At 47.0% G+C, this 24,507-nt stretch overlaps 1 protein-coding gene across 6 annotated transcripts; it reads right to left on the bottom strand.

Moving 5' to 3' along the window:
- Window positions 1-8,762: 8,762 nt before the first annotated feature.
- Window positions 8,763-18,672, bottom strand: FTSJ1 (FtsJ RNA 2'-O-methyltransferase 1). Of its 6 annotated transcripts, none has more exons than XM_024987995.2 (13): window positions 18,452-18,672; window positions 16,502-16,666; window positions 16,171-16,240; window positions 15,981-16,071; window positions 15,566-15,644; window positions 14,121-14,173; window positions 13,982-14,035; window positions 13,793-13,895; window positions 13,607-13,690; window positions 12,826-12,929; window positions 12,528-12,725; window positions 12,283-12,324; window positions 8,763-10,658 (listed from the first exon to the last, which is right to left on the bottom strand). In XM_024987995.2, exons 2-12 carry the CDS (start codon window positions 16,620-16,622, stop codon window positions 12,292-12,294), a joined length of 990 nt encoding a protein of 329 aa, XP_024843763.1. In that variant the 5' UTR covers window positions 16,623-16,666; window positions 18,452-18,672; the 3' UTR covers window positions 8,763-10,658; window positions 12,283-12,291. The 6 variants fall into 6 exon arrangements, with proteins under 6 accessions (XP_024843763.1, XP_005228184.1, XP_005228186.1 ...); XM_005228127.5 differs by having other exon boundaries at window positions 16,502-16,660; XM_005228129.5 differs by having other exon boundaries at window positions 16,489-16,646.
- Between the last annotated feature and the right edge of the window lie 5,835 nt (window positions 18,673-24,507).

Raw genomic sequence — 24,507 nt, 5'->3', positions numbered from 1 at the left:
ATGTCTATTTAGATCTTCTGCACATTTTTTTGATTGGGTTTTGTTTTTATATTTAGCTGCATGAGCTGTTTGTGTATTTTGGAGATTAATCCTTTGTTGGTTGCTTCATTTGCAAATATTTTCTCCCATTCTGAGGGTTGTCTTTTGTTTTGTTTATAGTTTCCTTTGCTGTGTAAAAGCTTTTAAGTTTAATTAGATCCCACTTGTTTATTTTTATTTTCATTACTCTAGGACATGGATCAAAAAAGATCTTGCTATGATTTATGTCAAAGATTGTTCTGTGTATGTTTTACTGCAAGAGTTTTATAATGTCTTGTCTTATATTTAGGTCTAACTCATTTTGAGGTTTTTTTTGTGTGTGTGTGTATGCTATTAGGGAGTGTTATAATTTCATTCTTTTACATGTAGCTGCCCAGTTTTCCCAGCACCACTTATTGAAGTCATGCTTTCACTTTTGCATTATTTTATACCTATTATTTTATTTATTTGTTGTTGTTGTTCAGTCACTAAATTGTGTCTGACTCTGTGACCCCATGGACAGCAGCATGCCAGGTTTCCCTGTCTTTCACTATCTCCTGGAGTTTGCTCAAACCCATGTCCATTGAGTCAGTGATGCTATCTAACCATCTCATCCTCTACTGCCCCCTTCTCCTCCTGCCCTCAATCTTTCCTAGCACAGGGTCTTTTCTGAGTCAGCTGTTCATATCAAGTGGCTAAAGTATTGGAGCTTCAGCTTCAGCATCAGTCCTTTCTTTCATTTATACTTTCAACAAATATTCATTAAATATGCCAGACACTGCTCTAGGTTACCAAAAACACAGGAAACCCAGCAAGCATAAACACCTGTCTTTAGCGACCTCCCATACTCAGTATTATTCAATAGGTAATGAAAAATACTATATTAACATGTTGGGTATGCTATTTGTTTCCTGCCCCAATCCATTCTCCTACCTTCCCTGTCTTGCCCTGTGTCCCTGTGACTTCATCAGCCATGCCCTGCCCCAACTGGCTTCTAGTTGGGTTGGCCAATGAGAGACCTTGATATAGGTGGCTGGAGAATGCAAGGACAGAGAAAGCTGGGTGTTCATTGGCTGGGGCTGAGTTCCAGCTCTTCCTTTCTGGGTTTCAGGAAGATTGTTCCCTTTCCTGCCCATTCAGGCCTAGGAATGGTGGCAGAACCCCTCTGATGCCAGTACCTGGATAAGCTGGCAACCTTATGGGCTTACTGAACCCTCTCTGCACCTCTGTAATGGTCCTCTCATTTAGGTCTCTTCAAAGTTCCGCCTGTGTGTGCTTTGTGTGTCCTCACCTGCACTGCAGGGCTCTGGCTGACTCAACAAGTAAATATGTAATGTACTAGGAAGTTCTATGAAGAAAAACCAAGAAGGATGCACGGATATAGGGGCACTATTTTGGATAGTCAGGGAAGGTTTCCTGAGGAGATGATCTTTAAGCAGAGATAAGAAAGCGAAGGGACAGCCATATAACTGTGAGCGATGCACATGTCTTGGGAAGAGAGTTCAAGCAGAGGCGAAACAGCAGGCATCAAAGTCCCTAAAGTGGGAATAATGCTTTGGGGTGTTTGAGGAACTATCAAGGAGGCTGATGTTGATGGAGAGAACAGGTGAGTAGAGACACTGGAGAGATTAGCAGGACAAGAATTATTATACTAATCTGCCAAAGGTGGAAACCCAGGGCCCAGGGAAAGGGGAGGGGCTGGCCTGAGGTCTCACCGTGAGGTCATTTTCCACTCAATCCCCATGGCTTCTCCTCAGTATATCCTGTGTTTCTGGTGCACAGGAGAAGGGCTGCCATATGCCCCAGAGAGAATGTATTGCCTCCTGGGGAGGCCTGTCAGGTGGCCATGGTCCTGGCCCCTGGGGCCCCCACCCTCCATGGCCCAGCCCGATCTCTGATCTGAACTAAGGACTTCAGCCTGTCCTCACAGTAGCCAGAGGATCCTGTTACAGCCCAAGGCAGCCCACAGCCCTCCTCTGCTCAGACCCCTGTTCCACTTCTTTCAGAGAAAAAGCCAAAGTCCTCCCCGTGGCCAAGGATGCCCTACAGGACCAGGCTCCATCACCTCTTGGACTTCACCTCCTGTCACTCACCCACTTGCTCACTCTACTCCAGCTCTACTGGTCTCCTTACGGTACCTCAAATATGCCAGGTATGCTCCTGCCTCAGGGCCTTTGCACAGGCTTTCCCCTTTTATCTAGATCACTATTCCTGTACGTGTAACCCTTCCTGGGGTCACACTGACTTGTGTATGGACCCTCCCAGGGTTGCATAGCCTGGAGTGTGGACAGTCTTGGGATCAAACAGATGAGGATATAGACATTCATGTGGTTGCTAGATTCGGGTGCCAGCAATCCTGGAGTCACACTGATTGGGATGTGGACCTCCTGGGGTCACATACTTGGATGTGAGGGCTCTAGGTGGTCACAGTGCCTGCAATGTGAACATGACTGAGGTCATGCAGGATGGGGCGTGACCACTCCTGAAGTTCCCAGGCTGGGATGTGTTCTCCTAGAGTCCTTCAAGATTGGTGTGTGGACACTTCTGGAATCACATGGACTATCATGGTACCCAGGTACTTCCTGGTTTCACCCAGGCTCAACTGTAGACACCCTCGAAGTCACCTTCTGGGATATGGACACTCCTGGGCTCACAGAGACTGGGACTAAGGACATGACTGAGGACACATTCACTGGGGGGCCACTGCAGTCAAATGCTTGTGGTGCGGCCACTACTGAAGTATCATATGCTCTGCTGGCAACACCTCTGTAGTCACGCTGTTTGCAGTGTGGTCTGTGCTGGGATCACACCAACTAAAGCAGGGCTGCCTCTCAGGACAGACAGACGGGGGTGGACACAGGTGTGGTAACACCAAATTTGGTGTGGGCATTCCTCTAATTGGGCTTCCCTGGTGGGTCATTCTGGTAAAGAATCTGCCTGCAATGCGGGAGACCTGGGTTCAATCCCTGGGTTGGGAAGATCCCTTGGAGGGCATGGCAACTCACTCCAGTATTTTTGCCCGGAGGATCCCCATGGTCAGAGGAGCCTGGCTACATGTCCATGGGCTACAGTCCATGGGGTCACAAAGAGTCAGAAACAACTGAGCGACTAAACACAGCACAAACACACATTCCTCTAATCACACTGAATGGGGGACCAGTGTCCCTGTGGTCACAGACACTGGAGCATGTAGACGCCTTTGTCACACAGATGGGGGGTTATCCCCCCCTGGGTCACCCAGACCGGAGAGGAGACCGGCCAGCAGTCACAGGCACGGGAGTTTCATACTCCTGTGGTCACACTGACAGGAACACATTCTATTGAGGCTACAGACAGACACTGGGGGGTTTGAACAACACTGGGGTCACATACACTTGAGACTGGTTGCTTCTGTCACAAAAACAGGTGTGGACACTCCTGGGCCGTGGAGGCTGCAGTGTGGTCACCTCTGTGATCACACAGTGTGAGATGCACACACTCATGGTGCCACTCAGACTGCACTGCAAAAACTTCCAAGATCACACACACTAAGCTTTTGCCACTTCTGGACTCTGACTGTGGGCTGAACACTGCTGGGGGTCACAAAGGCTTGGCTGTGGATGTTCCTGTAGTCAAACATTGGGATGTGGATGCAGCCAGGGTAAAACCCACTGGCTCCATCTGGGGTCACAGAGACAAGGGGAGGATGTGTTTGTGGTCACACATACTAGCATGTGGACACCCCTTTGTTCACACTGTTTGGGATGTGGACACACATGGCTTCATGCAGACTGGAGTTCAGCTACTCCTAGGGTGACATGGACAATGTAGTGAATGAGCTTGGGGCAAGAGAAATTGAGGTGGAGACACTCCTTGTTCCCACACTGGGTGGAAAGTTCTGGAATTGCAGGCTTGGGAGTGACACCCCAATGGTCACAGATCCTGGGGCACGGAGACTTCATTGATCTCACAGTCAAGGGTGTACCATCCTGGAGACATTCAGACTGGGTGGTGGCCACTCGTGGTCACACAGAAAGTTGATCATCTTGGGGTCATGCATATTATTATGTGTACACTTTTGGAGAAACACAGGCTGACTGTGGGTCCTCCTGCGGTTACATACCCTGTGGTGTAGATACTCCTGGCATTTCAGTCTGAGGAATGATCACTCCTAGGGAACACTGCTTTTTCATACTGCTCATGGGGTTTTCAACAGTTAGAACCTTACATGGAACAGCTGACTGGTTCAAAATTGGGAAAAGGGTAAGACAATGTTGTATATTGCCACCCTTTTTTATCTAATTTATATTCAGAGTATATGATGTGAAATGCCAGGCAGGATGAAGTTCAAGCTGGAATCAAGATTGCTGGGAGAAATATCAACAATCTCAGATATGAAGATGATACCACTTTAATGGCAGAAAGCAAAGAGGAACTAAAGAGCCTCTTGATGAAGTTGAAAGAGGAGTGAAAAAGCTGACTTAAAACTCAACATTCAAAAAAACTAAGACCATGGCACCTGGTCCCATCACTTCATGGCAAATAGAAGGGGAAAAAGTAGAAGCAGTGACAGATTTTATTTTCTTGGGCCCCAAAATCACTGCAGACCGTGACTGCCATCATGTAATTAAAAGACAGCTTGCTCCTTGGAAGAAAAGCTATGACAAACCTAGACAGTGTATTAAAAAGCAGGGACATCACTTTGCTGACAAAGGTCCTTCTAGTCAGAGCTATGGTTTTTGAAGTAGTCATGTATGGATGGTGAGAGTTGGACCATAAAGAAGGCTGAGTGCTGAAGAATTGATGCCTTTGAGCTCTGGTGCTGGAGAAGATTCCTGAGAGTCCCTTGGATAGCAAGGAGATCAAACCAGTCAATCCTAAAGGAAATCAGTCCTGAACATTCATTGAAGGACTGATGCTGAAGCTGAAGCAATATTTTGGCCACCTGATGTGAAGAGCTGACTCCTTGGAAAAGACCCTGATGCTGGGAAAGATTGAAGGCAGGAGAAGGGGACAACAGAGGATGAGATGGTTATAGATAGCATCACTGACTTGATGGATATGAATTTGAGCAAACTCTGGGACATAGTGAAGGACAGGGAGGCTCGGCGTGCTGCAGTCCATGGGGTCGCAGAGTCGGACACGACAGAGTGACTGAACAGCAGCAAGGGGATACTGACTGGGAGGTGAAAAGTCAACAGTGAGAGACCTGGGGTGTGAACGCTGCTGTAATGCAGACTAGGGGTGTGCTTCCCTCAGGACACACATTGGTGTTACCGAAAGGAGAGTGTGTGTGTGTGTGTGTGGGGGGGGGGGTCTGGCTGCTCACTGCTCAATAGCCAGTGAACAGGACAGGTTGGTGGAAAGGAAACTATGTTTTATTTCAGATGTCAGCAACTGAGGTGGGGAGGAGGGTGGCAGACATCTGTGCAAAGGCAGACTTCCACCCCCTGACAATCAGGGGATGAAGATATAAAAGGGAGAGCTTTTATAGACAGAGTGGGGGGCAGTTACAAGCAGAAACAGTACAGTCATCTTCAACTGGTCATCAGTGTCCTGACTAGCATCACCTTGGTTGTTTCAGGTACAGTTCATCTATAGTTCCAGAGTGAAATTTTTCCCTTCTTTGCAGTCAATTCTCAGAACTGTGGCAGCTCATGTTCTGGGTACAGTCTGGTCATCATGTGGTTGACTTCTCCACCTGGGGTTTTGGTATCTATAAGACAGCTCACAGGATATGGTGAATATTATCTATAGCCCTTGAGAAAGAACTAAAGGTCCTTGACTATGCTTAATGACTACATTATTTAGTCTCCTTTGACTGTTTTTGTTTCAGTATTTCTCACTTCTCTGATTAAATTTTTTGACTGTAGTTTTCCACAGGCAAAAGGCAGGCAGAGGACTTGGTGGGGGGGGGGGTGGCAAGGGACATATGGTCCTGCTCCATTTTATTGGGGTCTAGAGACTCTTGGCATCACACACAGGGGGTGACAAAGGCAGAAATACAGCCATTGATGAAGTCACCCAGATTGAAACATGGGCACCGCCGCTGACTGACATACTTGGGAGTGGACACCCCTGTTGTAAAACACTAGAGTTTTCACAGCTCTGTGGTCAGAAGTTTTAGGATATGCACACTTAGGGGGTCACAGACTATGTTTTGAATACTCCAGGTGACACACGGACTGAAGTGTATACCCTCCTGTGGTGACATGGACTACACTCTAGACACTTTGGGGGATGACAGTGATCGTGGTGTGGTAACCCCTGGGGTTACAGTAACAGGGGAATGGGCACCCATTGTTGTTACACAGTCTAGGCAGTTGACAAATCTGAGATCAAACTGAACAGAATGTGTACACTTTGGTGGTAATACAGGTTGTGTTGTGGAAAGCCTGGGATCACAAAGAGTGGAGAATAAACATTACTGTCATCACAGACTGGGGTGGAAACACTCTAGGAGTCACTCAGACTAATGTTAAGTACTCCACTGGGGACACACAGTCTGGGGTATATGTACCTCTGTGGACAAACTGACTTTAGTGGGGAAAATGCTGGGGTCACACAGAGGGGTGTGGACACTCCTGAAGTCACAAGACTAGGGCCAGACAGGTGGAGAGTGGGCACTCTGGAGAGGTCAGAGACCAGGCCTAGGCCAGATGGGCCCCTCCTAGGCTGTACCCTTGGGGGTGTGGACACTGCTGGCTTGCACAGACTGGGGATTAAGACACTGCTCCCATCAGAGAGACTTTTGGTGCATACTTAAGATGTAATATAGATGGGATGGACATAACTAGGGACACAGCCTGAGGTGAGTATGCTCACAGGTTCCCAAAGGCTGTTGTGTTTTTGATCCTCGAAATGGAGACAAGGACACTCCTGGGATTATACAAATGGGACTGTCTGTACTCCCTGGCTCTTGCTGATTGTATGTAGATGCTGCCTGAATATACATGGTGACGGGGGTGGATATTCTTATGTCACACCACCTTTTGTGTGGATACTTCTGTTTTACATTCCTGGAGTCACACAGACTTGGGTGTGGACATTCCTGTGGTCATACTGATATGAATGAGAAGACTCCTGCATTAACGAGCTGTGGTGTGGGCGCCCTGGGGTTGGAATTGGTATGGCCACTCCCAGGTTCACAAAGTCAGGTACAAACACCTGGGGTTACAGACTGAGATGTCAGTAGTCCTGAGCTCAGTGGATGGGAGTGTGCACAGAGAATGGTGATTTTCTAAAGATATGTGAGTGAGCTGCAGAAACCAGACCTGCCTACGTAGCTGTCAGCTCCTGTTTGCTAAAATGTAAATTCAGGACTGCACTCATGACAAACTTTCCGACATGCCTTTAAGAAAGGGTTTCTTAACATAAAAAAGAAAAATTTGTTCTGGGGAGTTCCCTGGCGGCCTAGTGGTTAGGATTCTGGGCTTTCACTGCTATGGTGCAGGTTCAATCCCTGACTGAGGAACTGAGATCCCCATAAACCATGCGACACAGCACCCCCTCCCCAAAAAAACTTTGTTCTAGGGAATCCTATGGCGTCTGATCTGATCAAGTCTGTGAACTCCTTCATAGAATGTTTTTAAAAGCATGCGTGTACATACACACACACACTCTCTCAATTATTATGGATACCAAGTAAAACAGTATGGTGGTTCCTTAAAAATTTAAACAAAACTTAACATATAATCCAGCTATCCCTGGATCCCAAATATATACTTTTGGGTCTGTATCCAAAAGAGATGAAGTCACTACTCAAAGAGATATCTGCACCCCCATGTCCCTGTAGTATTACTGACAACAGCAAAAATATGGAAACAACCTAGGTGTCTTGTCAACAGACAAATGGATAAAGAAGATTTGGCATATGCATATGACAGAGTATTATTCAGCCATAAAAAAAAAGGTGGTGGTGGTGGTGGTTTAGTCACTCAGTCGTGTTTGACTCTTGTGACCCCATGGACTGTAGCCCACCAGGCCCCTCTGTACATAGGATTTTCCAGGCAAGAATACTGGAGTAGATTACCATTTCCTTCTCCAGGGGATCTTCCCAACCCAGGAATTGAACCCAGGTCTCCTGCATTGCAGGCAGATTCTTTACTGACTGAGCTATGAGGGAAGTCCATTTGTGACTACATGGATGGACCTCAAGAGCATTATGCTAAATGAAGTCAGAAAACACAAATACTAAATATGGAATCTAAAAATGGGGGAAGGTGGTAAAAAGGTACAGCTTCCAGTTATAAGTTCTGGGATGTAATAGTGCATAGTGACTATACTTATCAATACTATTTTGTATATTTGAAAGTTGCTTAGAGAGCAAATCTTTTTTAAATTAATTTACATTTGGCTGTGCTGGGTCTTTGTTGCTGCATATGGGCTTCCTCTAGTTGTGGCGAGTGGGGGCTTCTCTGTAGTTACGGAGCACAGGCTTCAGCAGTTGTGCATGGGCTTAGATGCTCCACTGCATGTAGACTCTTCCTGGACCAGGGATCAAACCCGTGTCCCCTGCATTGGCAGGCAGACTCTCAATCACTGGACCTCCAGGTAAGTCCAAGAGCAAATCTTAAAAGCTCATATCACAAGGAAAAAACTAACTATGTGATGTGATAGATGTTAACTAAACTTGTGGTAGTCATTTTGCAATATATATTAAGTCATTATGTTACATACTTTCAAATTACACATATTATATCAATATGTCAATTACAGTTCCAATAAAAGAAAAAGTATCATATTAAAATGAAACAACATTGAGGTGCTACAATAAATGAACTTTAATTAGTACATCAAATTATAAGACCTTATTCACTACAAACAAGGTAAAAAGACAACCCTTAGAATGGGAGAAAATAATAGCAAATTAAACAACTGACAAAGAATTAATTTCCAAAATATACAAGCAGCTCATACAACTCAAAATCAGAAAAACAAACAGCCCAATCAAAAAGTGGGGAAAAGACCTAAACAGACATTTCCCCAAAGAAGACATACAGATGGCTAACAAACACATGAAAAGATCCTCAACATCACTCATTATTAGAGAAATGCAAATCAAAACTATAATGAGATACCACCTCACACCAATCAGAATGGCCATCATCAAAAAGTCTACAAACAATAAATGCTGGAGAGGATGTGGAGAAAAGGGAACCCTCTTGCATTGCTGGTGGGAACATAAACTGATATAGCCACTATGGAAGATGGTTTGGAGATTCCTTAAAAAGCTAGGAATAAAACCACCATATGACCCAGCAATCCTACTCGTAAGCATGTACCCTGAGGAAACCAAAACTGAAAAAGACACGTGTACCCCCGATGTTCATTGCAGCACTATTTATAATAGCTAGAACATGGAAGCAACCTGGAAGTCCACTGACTGACGAATGGATAAAGAAGTTGTGGTACATATATACAATGGAATACTACTCAGCCATAAAAAGGAACACATTTGAGTCAGTTCTAATGAGGTGGACGAACCTAGAGCTGATTATACACACTGAAGGAAGTCAGAAAGAGGAAATATAAATATTGTGTACTGATGCATATATATGGAATCTAGAATGATGGTACTGATGAATTAATTTTCAGGGCAGCAATGGAGAAACATATGTAGAGAACAGACCTAAGGAAATGGCTGGGGAGGAGGGGAGGGAGAGGGTGAGATGTATGGAAACTTACAATAATACCATATGTAAAATAGATAGCCAATGGGAAATCGCTGCATGACTCAAACAGGGGCTCTGTGACAATCTAGAAGGGTGGGATGAGAAGCGAGTTGGGAGGGAGGGGACCTGGGTGTTCCTATGGCTGATTCTTGTTGATTTGCGACAGAAAACCACAAAATTCTGTAAAGAAATTATCCTTCAATTAAAAAAATATATTATGTATGAAACGAGTTGCCAGTCCAGGTTCGATGCATGATACTGGATGCTTGGGGCTGGTGCACTGGGACGACCCAGAGGGATGGTATGGGGAGCGAGGAGGGAGGAGGGTTTAGGATGGGGAACACATGTATACCTGTGGCAGATTCATTTCAATATTTGGCAAAACTAATACAATTTTGTAAAGTTTAAAAATAAAATAAAAGTTAAAAAAAATAAAAAAATAAATTAAAAAAGATTTTATCCAAAGTAGTGACCAATATTTTAAGATGCCCATGACAACTGTAATAAGTTGTAACAACATAAACAAGTAACTTTGATACGTACTGGTGGGCAAGTTGCAGGCACTGCTTCTACTACTGTAAAAGTAACTTTACAATACTGATTTGCTGCCAGCATTCAGATTCTGGAGGAAAGCTAAAATTTCAGTTAGTAAAACTGAACTGATTTCCCTCCATTAAGTTCACAAATACCCCTGACTTCTACCCAGGGTTAAGAAGCCCTGCTTTCAGGGTGAGTTCTGGACATATTCAGGACACAGGGCTGGGAAGATTTAGAGAAAGCAAGACCCTACTCAAGAATCCCCCCTACAGTGCAGACGGGCACGCCGGGATGTTTCTTTCCTTGTTGTGTTTGTGGCGGTTGCTGGAGGTTCCTCCTCAGAGCCTGTCAGGATGGGTTGACGAGGTATTTGAAAACAAGTTCATCAACTCAAGTTCTGGTTTTCCTGACAGCAAACAGCTTCCGAGTCCTTATCAGATTGCCAGCTAACTAAAAGGTCAAAGTAAAAGAAGTTTTAAACCAAAATATGTTTCCCACTGTCTTCTACTATACTCATTGTTTTCTCAGCTACATTTTTGTGCAGTTTTTTCCTCTACTTTCATTGTGAACCATAACTCACAGAAAATGCATAAAACATATAATGTTCATTCTTTTTGATATGTAGTTCTCCACTGTGAATAAACCAGGATTTAACGATCCATCCTACAGCTTATGGGTGTTTGGACTGTATTTAGTCTGGGGGGTACTATAAATGGGATGGTTAGGAACATTGAAGTACTCCTTTCTTGCTGGAACTAAATACACATGCAGCTTTAGCAGATAATTCCTAACAATTATCTAGCAGTTACACCATTATATGCTGCCCTTGGTATATACAAGGGTTCCAATGCTGCACGTCCTTTCAGATATTTAATATTGTTAATCTTTTTAGTTTTAGCTTGCATTTCTCTGAAGAGCAGCTTTTCATGTACTTACTGGGCATTCTCATATTTTCCTTATTGATTTATAGCAGCTTTTTAAATATCATGGATACTATACATGTACAGATTATAAATATCTTTTCCCACTGTGATCTGCCATTTCATTTTTTTAAGGTGTCTTTTTTACTTATTTTAATGGTAAACTTGGTCTGAATAAACTGCAAAGCCATTGTCAGACGGGGATGTCCTCTAAAGTGGTGTCCTGAGGATGAGAAGCCCTCCAGCACTGATAGGTTTAGCCCAGACTGTTCCAGGCAAACCGGCTCCTCACTGCTCCCCCACCATTCCACCTCAGGGCCTTTGCATTTGCCATTTCCTCTCCCTAGAATGTTCTTACCCTAGATTAATACATGGATTCTCTCCCTCATCTCCTTCAGGTCTCTGCTCAAACATCACCTCAGTGAGACCTTCCACAATAACTGTCTTAAAAACTGCAAACTGCCAGACCCTAGAATTCTTGATCTTTTGTGTGCTATGTGCTAAGTCTCTTCATTTGTGTTATCACTTGTTATGACCCTATGGACTGTAGCCCACCAGGCTCCTCTGTCCATGGGATTCTCCAGGCAAGAATACTGGAGTGGGTTGCCATGACTTTCTCCAGGGGATCTTCCTGACCCAGGATCAAACCTGTGTCTCTTATGTCTTCTGTATCGGCAAGTGGGTTCTTTACCTCTAGCACCATCTGGGAAGCCCTTATCTCTTTACCTTGCTTTAAAATTTTTTCATATCCCAGGTTACTTTTACATATTATATACATATGGGTGGACACAGAGCAAGATAAATAGTACATGTATGTGTGAGTGGAAACTCCTGCATTTAGATTGTGAACTATTACCTCTTTCCTATACTAGAAGCTCTGAGGGTCAGGGTATCTGCCTGTTTTGTTCCCTGCTTCATCTTCAAATCTAGAGCAATGCCCAGCACACAGCATGTGTTCAATAAATGTTTACTGAGTACCTCAATGTGTAAAATCATTAAGGCAGTTCCTGACACATAACATCAGGAGTTTTAGTAAAGGTCTGCTGACTGAAATCTTACCAGTTGATGTAAAAATTTAAAAAAGTAGAATTTTACTCAGTTTTTTCTTAAAGATGCTGTTTACTCAAATTCTTAGATTAAAAAGGCAAATTTACCTTCATGTGTTAAGATGAGCAAGTCACTCCACTGTCTTCCACCTACCCAAGAAAAAGAAGAGAGACTCAGATATTTGGTTAAGCTTTTCTGCTCACTATACTTGGTTTTACCCATTGATTTTTATAGCTATTGGGAGTTAGGAAACAGAAGTTTGTCCCAGATACCACATGATTTGGGGTAGAAAGAAGCACATGAAGAGGGGGTCACTGTGGGCACCGAGGGCTCTGGGTCCATGTTTTCAGACCTCAGACGTCTGCAGGGTGTAGCGCTGTGGAGTGGCCAGGGACTGGGGCAACAAGTCCACTGTGCTCATGGGGCAGTCCTGGGGGCAGATCTCCTTGGCCAGCTGCCCCTTCTTCTTCAATGCGCAGGCCTCCTGGTAGGGCGGTGAGATGGGGGGCTGCGTGGGTGGAGTGTACTTGTATTCTGAACCATCCTCTAGCTGCAGGGACACACATTGGGAGGGTCCTCACACACATTGTGAGGACCTGGGAACAGAGGACAGCACCCCCCATCCAACCCACTGTTGACAGGGCACTTACGTCCAGTGGGTAACTGCGGTCTGAATCATAGGCGCTCAGGTCCCCACAGGTCACAAATGGCACAATGATGCGGGTGGGGCCATCCAACTGGTTGAAATCTGGATCTGACAAGCAGGGACAGATGAGACAAGACAGGGCCAGGGTGTCTGGGGTCAGCTGTGACTCAGGCTGCACCCCAGATGGGTACGGAGGCCTCCCTCACATATCCACCAGCTACTCTCTATACTCTTGCACCAGAAATCCTTCATTTGGTTCAGATCACCTCCTCAGGGAAGCCCTCCATGATCACTCATTCTAAAACAGCCCTCCCCAACCTGCTTTTCTCCCACTGCACTTATGGCCACCTGCCATACACTGCCTGGACTTTGTCTCACTCAAGCATGCTTGACACAAAAGCAGCCCTGTGCTTTTTCCCTCTGGGGCCAGGTTGAAGGCCCTCACAGGACAAAATTCCCACACAGAGGCAGGGTTTCTACCTGGGGGTGTGACTGAGTCTTCCTAGGCTAGAAACTCCTTAGGCAGGTGGAGTGTCCCTTGGGGTAGGACTCAGAACTTTCACCAGGTCTAAGAGTCATCACTAGGGAACTAAGCTGAAGATCCTCCTAGATCAAAATACCCCTACAGGGGTGGAATTTTCAGAGGGTGGGGCTGAAGATCCCTTTGGGACAGCATTCCCTTAAGGGGCAGGGTTTCAGCTGGGCGTGGGGCTAACGGCCCTCCTGGGACATAAAATTTCACTGGCAGACAAACTCTCCCCAGGGATGGGGCCCAGGGCTCTCACCATAAGAGTGGTCCAGCAGGGGTTTGGTCAGGTCCGGCAGGAAGCCCTCAGGGGGGTCGTAACCCTTACAGACAGCAAAGGCCTCTATGGGGAGAAGGTAGAGTGAGGGGCAACTGCTGCCTCCACTCCATGTGAGATGGGCCTCTGAGATTCAAAACCCCTGCCTGGCCCCTCTACCCCACTGACCAATGCTGGAGTTCCGGCTGCTTCTGGGCTTGGCACAGAGCACGCTGGAGAAGAAGACACGCAGCTGGCTATAGATCAGCGTCACATCCCGGCCTCGGAAGATCTGCAGGGTGGGGAGGCAGAGATGGAGGCATGAGGATGAACTTTGGGGACTCCTCTCTACCCCCTACCAGGTTCCCTGAGACTTACCTTAGCCACAAAGCAGCCCCCTGGCTTCAAGACGTGTGTAGCAATATTCAGAGCCTATGGGCAGGACAGATGGCTAAGGCTGAGATACAGCCAGCCAGGAGGGGGCCAAACTGAGGTAGGGACAGCCAGGGTTACTCACAGCTAGGAGGAGCTGGGCCTGCATATACTCATCAACATCGTGGAGGCCGGTTACTGTGGCAAGAGGAACAGCGTTAGGGGGCCATACAGTCTAGCTATCTTCCTGTCCCAAAGAGGTTAGAGCGCTAAAAACATTTACCAAGCTCTCTTACTACTAAGGTTCTGCATGCAAATGACTACATCTGCCAACTGGATGCATATTCTGAGCTCCTAACCCTAAGACATTCATTTTCAATCTCAAAACAATCTTAGGCACGAGTATTATTTCTTCTATCTCCAGTCCAGATTCAGATCAGAACGAACATCTCAGATGCAACACATCCAAAAATAAACTCTTTACCTTCTTGCTGGAACTTGCTCCTCCCATCATTTCCCCCATCTCACCTGATCCTTCCAGTTGTTCAAGCCAAAACCTTCAAGGTAGTTACCTTTGATACACACACACCCCTCCCAATCTCTTCTCACATCCACATTTAAGCCATTAGTAAACTTTCTCAACTCTTTCAAAAGATCTCCTCTACTCATCTCCACCACCATCGCCACTCACCTGGATGACTACAGCAGCCTCCCCTCCCCAGGTCTCAGCCCTCACACTGCTCACAGCAGCCAGAGGGATCCTGTCAAGACACACATCAGGCATGGCCCTCCTCTGCTCACAACCACCCCATGGCTTTCTCCATGCTCTTGTCTTAGTGAAGGAGCCAAAGTCACCACTGTGGCCCAGAAAGATCCACCTGAGGATCTGATTCCCACCACCTCACTGACCTTACCTCCTACCACTCTCACGCTTACTCTGATCCAGCCACAGTGATCTTGCTCTTCACCCTCCTACCTCAAGTCCTTTGTATGTGCCAATCACTTTACCTGGATTGCTCTTTATCCAGATGTGCCCTAGCCCACTCCCTTGGCTGCTTTAGGTCTTTATGCTAAAGGCAGTGAGGCCTTCTCCACTTTACTTAAAATTCCTCCAGGTATTCCCTCCCTCTCTCTCATTTTCATTATTTCCCCATGGTGCCTATCACCTTTTGACATGCTTTATAATTCAATCATTTGTTTCTTTTCTGTCTGCTCCCACTAGAACACCAGCTCTATGAGGTCAGAGAATAGTAGAATTTTATTCATGTTATCCTCCCAACATGTCTAACAGTGCCTGACACACAACAGATGCTCAGTAAATGTGCTGAATGGATGGATAGATGGCTGACTTAAAAAAAAAAGAAGTGAGTGGAATGGAACAGTTGCAGAGAGATGACAAAAGGGTGGATAAAACCAAAACAGTAGAAGACAGAGGCAGAGAACAGGAAACAGAGGTAGGGAGAAGTTGCCAGATGTGGGAACAGCTGACAGTGCAGGGGAGAGGCAATAAAAGAAGCCAACAGAAGTGGGACATACAGAGAGGAACATGCAAAGGACCCCCCGCCTGGCCTCCCAATCCCTGCTGTTTACCATCAGGAGCCCCGTCACACACTACTAGGTCCGCGGGGCAGCCTTCAAAATGCTGGATGATCTCTTTGGCAGTGGACAGCTATGGAAGAAAGGGATGATGAGTGGCCCCACAGCATCCCCACCACAGCCCTCTAAGCCCACCACGGCCCTGGCCCACAGCATCAGGTCAGCCAAATTCTCAGGCTTTGCCTGAGACTGGGCTCCATCTCTGGGAATATTTTTTTGCTGTCTCTCTGTGATGACAACTCACTGGCTCTGTTCCTCTTCTGTTATCCTCTCTTGGTTTCTCTCAGCTACTCTACCTGTCTGTCTTTCTTGGTCTCTTTGTCTTTTTCTTTCTTCCACTTGCTGCAAACCCCAGATTGGGAGGGCCTTTGTCCAGAATACACACCAACACCCCCAGCCATGCTCTCACCTGGGTGATATCCCCCTGGATCTGTAACACACCTGGTAGTGGAGCCATAGCCTGAAGGTCCACAGCCACCACGTGGCCAGACCCTTGGCCCCTGTGGACAACATGGTCTGTGTCAGCTCAGTTTTTACTCCTGGTCCACCCTCCAACCTAGTCTGCCCTCCCAGCCTCCCATCTGGGACTCCACACTCACCCAATCTTCTGACTCAGCACCTGGCTCCAGCTGCCTGGGGCCGCACACAAGTCAACTGCCCGCGTCACACCTGAGCACACACAGGAAGGTGCACTGGTCAGCTTCAGCCACCTCTCCAACCTGGGACCCTGCAAAGTTTACCCCTTTCCCCCAGGAAGCACCCATATCTACCTGCTGCCCAGATCCTTTTGAGTACCTGCCATCTTCCTGACTGCCCCACAGACCCTCCAAGTCAGCCCACCTACCACACAGAGCTCTGTAGACCTAGCCCACTTGTCTATTTCCTTCGCCCGCCCCATCCCCCAGTGAACTGCCCACCAAAAATGGGGACCTTGGAAGAGTTGGAATTCCTCATCAAGTTGTAGCAGCTTGAAGGCACTGCGGGCACGCCAGCCATTCTCCTTGGCTAGGCGGTAGTAGACATCTCTCTTGTCCTTTGACGTCCGTCCCATCTTCCACACTGTTTGCCCAGGGACCTGCCAACAGTAAGCTGATGCTGCCCCATATCAGTAAGTAGGTGAGTGGGCCATTACCTATCTCTGCAGGGCTGTGAGAACCACATGAACTAAACCAGGCTCATCTGATCTATGTGACAGTTCTCTCAACAGGTGGCGAGGTTGGAGCCCAGTCACTAACCCACTGAGCTCACCGAGCCTAGGATCCCATTACTGAGGTCTCAGGCTCCACCGCTCACCCTACAGATTCCACCATTAAGCCAACAGACCCCTCAAAGTCCCACAAACCCAACACTTATCACATAGATGATGTTACTGACCCTGTCCACCTCCCACTGCTGTCACTTACACTCCACATATTAAACCCTGCAAGTCTCACGATCAACCCTTCTCTGCCCACCTTAACCCAAATAACATCTCACCACCACCCCCAGCTCTCCTCACTACCCCTAGTCATAAAGCCCTACTAGGCCCCATTAATCCCCTGCTTTAACTCTATTACCCTCACACTAGCTCACTGCATTCCCCGCCTCCTTAATCTCTCTCCCCTGAAATGATTAGGCCCCAATTATTCCTTTTGTTGTTGTTTAGTCGCTAAGTCATGTCCGACTCTTTTGTAACCCCATGGACTGTAGCCCGCCAGGCTCCAATGTGCATGGGGTTTTCCAGGCAAGAATACTGGAGCGGGTAACCAATCCCTTCTCCAGCGGATCTTCCTGACCCAGGGATCGAACCCACATCTCCTGCATTGCAGGCAGATTCTTTACTACTGAGCCACTTGGGAAGCCCGATAATTCTTTTATCATCCCCCATTAATACCTGGAGGATCATGGTCTATTAGTTCCCCATTAAACTCTCATTTACTATGATTTATCAACCCCCTTTAGCTCGGCCCTCCAATTGATCCTTCACAGATCACTAGACCCTGTTAACTCTTCTTACCACATTCACCTTAATCCTTGATTATCATACATCTCCCCATACACACCATTCTCCCCTCACTGCCCACCTGTTTCCCCACCCAATAATCAATTTATGATCACACCCAACAGCTTACTTATTACCCTCTCTTTGCTCACTCTGTTCTCATTACTTCTTCAATGATCATGCCATCATCACAAACTAAAATCCTTTGATCACAATACCCCTTGATCTTCCCATTCTCTCTTCTTTGATCACTACTTCATTAGTTCCTTGATCATGACCCTCACCTCTTATTCCCTCCACAGCCTCACCATTATCCTTTGAATCACTATGCTCCATCACTCTTTATCAACCCCTTGAATGTCATAACTCCATTCGTCCCCCAGCGATCACACTGCTACTTGTCTCCCATTATCTTCCAGTTTCCCATTCTACCATCCCCTCATTAATGAACACATCCCCACTGGCCCCCATGAACACATCGACTAAAGCACACCTATTAGCCCCCACTGATTTCCCAATAACACTCCCACCAGACCTCTACTACACCCACGCAGCTCACCAAACCTCCACACCTACCCATTAACAGCCCTCTGGCTACACCACTGGTCCCTCCTCATCATTACCTCAAAGCCCAAGTCCCCACTGGGACCAGGACCACAAGACCCCCTTCAAGGCAGCTCCGCCGGTATCTGGACCCCTGGGCCCCCGTCCCCCACCCCTAGCCCATCCCGCAGGAGCGGTCCTATTCTCCAAACAAACCTTGGGTCTGGAGCCTACCCAATGCCAGCTGCCCAAACCACACTGTTGCGAACTTCCCTCCTTCCCTCACTGGCAGGACAGTGCAGGCATGCCTCAACTGTTTGAGTCGGGACCCAAGTCCTCCGCGTCCCAGGGCCTACCTCCAACTTTGGGAGTGGGGAGAAAAGGAACCAAGGAGGCCGGTTCGTGAGCAGCACAAGCCTCGGCGAGAGCGCAAACCGGTGAGAAGTCGTAGGTTTTCAGTTTGGGTTCTTAGTTGCTCCAAAAGTCTGTCGCGCATGCCTAAGGGCCACCAGAGTGTGCCACGCCTGTCATCGTGGAATGCGGTGGCTCGCGCGAAGCCGGGACCGGACCTGAATTTACCACGTGAGTTCCGGCAACTCATGCCGACGTAGCGGGTCTGGCGAATTGCCGTTCCCAGCATGCAACGGGCTCTAGTAAAGCCGCCGAAGTCTCGCACGGAAAGGCTGAAATGTCGCGAGGCATGAGAACTGACTATGCTCTTTTGTTATAAGCCGAAAAATCGCCTTTTTCTCCACTCCTCCCTTCTTGGACAACTGTATGTCTTGAGCCTGTGAACTACATTTCCCAAGATACTACGAGCACGCTGGCACCTACTTATTTTTCGCGTACCGTGAAGTGCAGTTACCTTTGGGGTGGTGAACTTGAGAGGAAGGAGAGTGCGTTAGTTAAGTGCGCGGGCGCGCGAAAGCTACTGGTCTGCGATTTCTAATCTCACTTCCGCTAATTGATAGCTCATTCTGATTGTTACCTTCTCAGAACTTCGGTTTCTCTGTCTGTAGAAAGGGGATAATAAATAATACAGACTCCACCTAGAGTTACTGGGAAGATTAAATAGGTGCAGTTCAGCACACTAATTCTTTGTAATTCTGTGTTCTTCAAACACTTTTAACTCGGACCTAGAAAAAAAAGACTGCGTCTGGACTCAGTGCACAAGCAAATATAGTAATGGAAACATTATAGCGTTTACCATGTGCCAGGCACTCTCTGAGTGCTTTCAGTGATATTCTGGTAAATGGTTAACAAGCATTTATTTAGGTGGAGAGGGAAAGGAAGCTCTGCTTTCTAACATTTGCCAGTTTCCATGGTTTACATACTATTATCTTGTCAGATTTCAGCTTACCAAGGTGTAGTCACGGAACACGGAATCTGGAAGAGGTGCAGTAGTGCACCATGTCTATTATCTCCATTGTACAAATAAAACAGGGATAAATGATCTCTCAGGAGCATAGAAATAATGAAATGTAGTAAAATAAGTGATGAATTTTGAGTATCACCTTTCAGAATTTAATTTAGTTGTAAGTTTATATAATTTCATGTTTAATAATGGCTGTTTCCCCCGTTTACAGATGAGGAAAAGGAGGATATGTATATATGAATATAATAGAGATGTAAACACATGCCATTTACTATGTATATGGTGACATAGAAGTATATAGTGATGTCTAATTTTTACTGGTATATAAATTATATATTAGTAAACAATACAATAAATATACATATGCCATTATATGGAAATATAGAATATATTTTTGCATTTTGTATAGTATATGTACAATATATATATCATCTTATATAAATTTATATGCTGAGATATATATATATATATATATATATATAAATCTGCTGTATTTATCTACTTACTAAAGTAACTGCACTTAAGTATAAATAAATAATGTTATGTTCAGTTCAGTTCAGTCGCTCAGTAGTGTCCGACTCTTCGCGACCCCATGAATCGAAGCACGCCAGGCCTCCCTGTCCATCACCAACTCCCGGAGTTCACTCAGACTCACGTCCATCGAGTCAGTGATGCCATCCAGCCATCTCATCCTCTGTCGTCCCCTTCTCCTCCTGCCCCCAATCCCTCCCAGCATCAGGGTCTTTTCCAATGAGTCAACTCTTCGCATGAGGTGGCCAAAGTACTGGAGTTTCAGCTTTAGCATCATTCCTTCCAAAGAAATCCCAGGGCTGATCTCCTTCAGAATGGACTGGTTGGATCTAATGTTATGTTAGGTGGTGATAAAAGCTATGAAGAATAATAAAGGATGAAAGGAATGGAGAGTAACAGGGGTTGAATTGCTATTTTAGTGTGGTCATCTAAGGCTTTCAGAGGAGGTGACATTTGAGCTGAGCCGGAATGAATATTTGGAGGAAGAGCATTCCAGGCAGAGGGAACGCCAAGTGCAAAGACCCTGAGGTGGGAATGAGCTTGGAGAGTATCCAAAGAACTGAACAACCAATTCATCATTCCTTAGAAATGTGAGCATTGCTAGGCAGGGATTTCTTTTGTTTTGTTTACTGTTGCCTCCCTGGCGCCTAGAATAGGGCTCGGCACACAGTTGGTATTCAATAGATGTTTGTTGAATTCACCCTTCTATTGCTTTGTTCCTTCACTTTTTCCCTAGTGGTGTGCTCTGCGTTTATGTGGGGCCCTGGGAGGAGGTGTAGACAGCCAGACACAGACCCTGGAGAGCCAGGGAGGAAGCCAGAGTTTGTCACTGGAGTTCAAGGGCATTGTGGGGGGCAGTGGGAACATGGCCCCCCTTCAGAGGTTAGCATGTGTGAGAAAGCAAGGGTTCAAGCCACCAGGCGCTGCTCAACAGAGAGGAGGAGGTGCCAGGCATTGGGGGCCCAGGTTCACCCTGTGGGACGCTTCCCACGTCCTGTTTTCTTGCCTCTCACAAAGAGGATGTTTAACTTTTTGCAAAGAAACTTGCTTCCTCCAGCAGGGCTGGGGGGATTGGGGGACAGGAGCCAAGCTCTGAACTCTCCAGGCTCTTCCCGGAGTGAGGTGTCCGCCTGCAACTCCCACCCAGCACCCCACTGAGTGTAAAGTTGTCCTCCCCTCAGCCTCCAGAAAGGTCAGAGAGGGGAGCTGCCAGGCTAGCCCTGTGCCAGAGGGCATCTTACCACGTGAGGGAAACGCGGGGCGGGGGGGGGGGTGTCCAGGCTCAGCGGACCAGACACTGACTCAAGAAGTCTTGCTGTCCAGGGGCTGCTTTGAGGGACAGAAAAGTTGTCCATGGATAGCCTGCCTGAAAGGAGAGATTAGAATCCTAAATCCAGCTCAGTGGGGTACTGCTTTCACTGGATGAGAAGAGTTCATTAATTCCTTTCACAAAGATGTTATTGAGCAATTACTCTATGTCAAGCATTGTTCTTAGTGCTTTACCTGTACTAATTCCTTCAGTGTTCCCCATGGCCCTGAGTTAGGCAGTACTTAGCCCCGTGAGAAGGCAATGGCAACCCACTCCAGTACTCTTGCCTGGAAAATCCCATAGGAGGAGCCTGGTAGGCCACAGTCCATGGGGTCGCTTAGAGTCGGACACGACTGAGCAGCTTCACTTTCACTTTTCACTTTCATGCATTGGAGAAGGAAATGGCAACCCACTCCAGTGTTCTTGCCTGGAGAATCCCAGGGACGGTGGAGCCTGGTGGGCTGCTGTCCTTGGGGTCGCACAGAGTCGGACACGACTGAAGTGACTTAGCAGCAGCAGCAGCAGCCCCGTGGGAAGCTTGACAGTGAGATTTTGAGACTTGCTCCTGGCCACTCAGCTCCTAAGTGGCAGAGCTGTGAAAACTCAAGCTATTAACTGCTTTGCTCCATGGTTCCCTCCCCTGAAGGCTGCTGTGTAGTGATTTAATGAAAAGCCGGGGTTCTGCTTAGAAGAACTGACAAGAACTTAAACCAACTTTTAATAGATTCGATAGCAATCCCAAATGTCACATGAGGGTCTGCTTTACTGAACCAACGAAAGCCTTAAATGACCCCTAGAAAGGGCCCTAATTTGATGAACGAATACCGCGTTCTTATCCCTGGCACAGCCTCGAGGCCTCAGTAAAGCATAAAGACATCTGTTCCTTCTAAAGCAGCCTGCTTCTGCAGCCAGATTTCACTTTCCCTTTGTTTTTCCTCCTACCAGCATATGTAGAACACCTGCTATTTGCAGTGCCCTGAAACTTAGCTGAGCGATGGGGTGTAGAGCTGGATGAGGGCTTGCTCCTCCCCTAGAAGAGTTCACTAGGCAGAAATGAAAATAATAATGATGATGATATGACACTTTATAAGAAACATTTATCGACCTCCTGACATGTACCCGGGTGGCCCTGTGCTGGGCAATGTTTAAAGGCCTGGGTGGCCCTGGAAGGGGAGGACAATGATCAGAGTAGGAAGCTGCTGCTGGGTGGTAATGGGTGAGGGCATCTGTTTTTTGTCCTAGTTTCACCAGTTCTTTGGATGGGATACTTCAAACTTTTCTTGAAATCTAGACACCAGCCTAGCCAGTCCCCATCCCCCCGCCCCCTAGTCATTTGGGCCAAGGTCTCAGCTGACAGGTGTCTCTTTCCCTGGCTGGCCTGGGGCACAGGTGTGTAATGGCTCTTGGGGAGAAGAGGAGACTAGAGACACAGTAGGCCCGGACAGACGGGAGTAGTGTGTGTGTGCACATGCACGCATGCATGTGTGTGAATACCTGAGGGTATCTCAGCTGCCTATACATGGTCCCAGCCACAAACACATGTATGTGAGCTCCACATGTGTCTTAGTATGTTACTTGCCTGGTTGTGTCTTGTGTCCACGGTTGCCTATCCAACTTGTATTTCCTTTTTGGCAACTAACTGTTGGTCCCGTCTGCTTGTGCAGTCATCTCTATGGGGCTGTGTGTGTGTTCTCTGAGTGCTTCTGTGTCTCCTTTGTAATGCTCATGGGTGAGAAGTCTGTCTCTTCTCTGTGTGTCTGTCTCTGATGTCTGTGTGTCTTTCTTCTCTATCACCATGTTTGTGTCTCTACTTGTGAGTGGCTGTAGGTGTGTATGCCCTATGTGTGCTTAGTCAATCAGTCGTGTCCAACTCTTTGCAACCCCATGGACTGTAGCTCGTCAGGCTCCTCTGTCCATGAGGATTCTCCAGGCAAGAATACTGGATTGTGTGTCCTAAGGGTATTTCCTTTGGTGCAAGCAAATGCTCCTTTGTTTCTTCTTCAAAAAGTTTTAGGTGTATTTTCTGGATTTCCTCTTTGTAATGATAGTAAATGTACTTTCTGCATCCCTGTTTCTTCCGTTTGTGTGCCTATATGTGTGTTCTCCGTGCACATCTTCCCTGACTTAATTTGTGTAAATAGTTGTGTATACACAGCTGTGTCCACCTGTTTTCCTGAGTGCAGTTGTGCATGTATCTGTGACTACGGCTTCTCTGTCTCTACAATCGTGTCTGGCTGTGCGTACCTCTCTCTGTGACCACAGCTGTATGTGGTCACAGTTCATACACAAGTTCACATGCACAGAAGTATCACTATAGAGGCTGAACCTGAATGTTGGCCTCCAGGGTCGTCTGAACCTGCAATCATGTGTGTGGGAGATGCTGGGACTGTGTATAATGTTGTTGGTTGTGTGGAATTGTATTTGTCTGTGTGCTCTGGCTCTGTGTGTGGCTGTGAGTCTGTGTGTGATTTGCCCATTGGTTCTCTTTCAAGTGGCCACGAGTCTGTGGGTGACGATGATATCTGTGAGTCTGCAGTAGCAGTAAAGCAGTGAGAGCCTATTCCTGTATCTGTCTGTTATCTCCGTGTGCAGCACTGAGGCTGTGGATGACGATACTTATAAGACTAAGTCCCTCTGCACAGCTGTCCCATCGCCTTGGCTCTCCATGTGCAGTCTGTGTGTGTTCGAATCAGTCAGCCTGTATTCTCTGTATGTGGCTGTGAGTCTACACAGGAGTTTGTGTACCTCTGTGGGTGGTGGTGAGTCTGCCTCCATCTCTAAGCCCCTGGATGGGGCTGTGATCCCTGAGTGTTCGAGAGTCCCTCTCCTGCTAAGGGGAAGGAAACGCCCCATCCCTCACCCTCCTCCCACTGCCAGTGGGGTGGAAGCCTCCAGGCTAGCTTTGAAGCCCTAGCCAGCCCCTGGCCTTTCCGGGAATTCTGTGCTCCCTGTGGGGGGCGGGCAGGTGGGTGGAGGGGCCAGGACAGAGGCTTCTTGTCCACCTGGGCCTCAAGCAGCCCAGTCAAGTGGGGCCCGGACCCCATGTATACGCTCCTGACTTCCTGCAGGAGACACATGCTTCGCCTGAAACAGACATGCTTGTCACACGCCCGAATGGAGTCAACACACAGACCCCTATTTAAGAGAGACAGACAGTGGGGCTCCTCAGTTAGGGCATGGACAGGCTCCACCCAACG

This window comes from Bos taurus, chromosome X, assembly GCF_002263795.3.
Source record: "Bos taurus isolate L1 Dominette 01449 registration number 42190680 breed Hereford chromosome X, ARS-UCD2.0, whole genome shotgun sequence".
Taxonomy (NCBI): domain Eukaryota; kingdom Metazoa; phylum Chordata; class Mammalia; order Artiodactyla; family Bovidae; genus Bos; species Bos taurus.
Note: the sequence above shows the minus strand (reverse complement) of the source record. Positions and strands in the feature narration are given on the sequence as shown.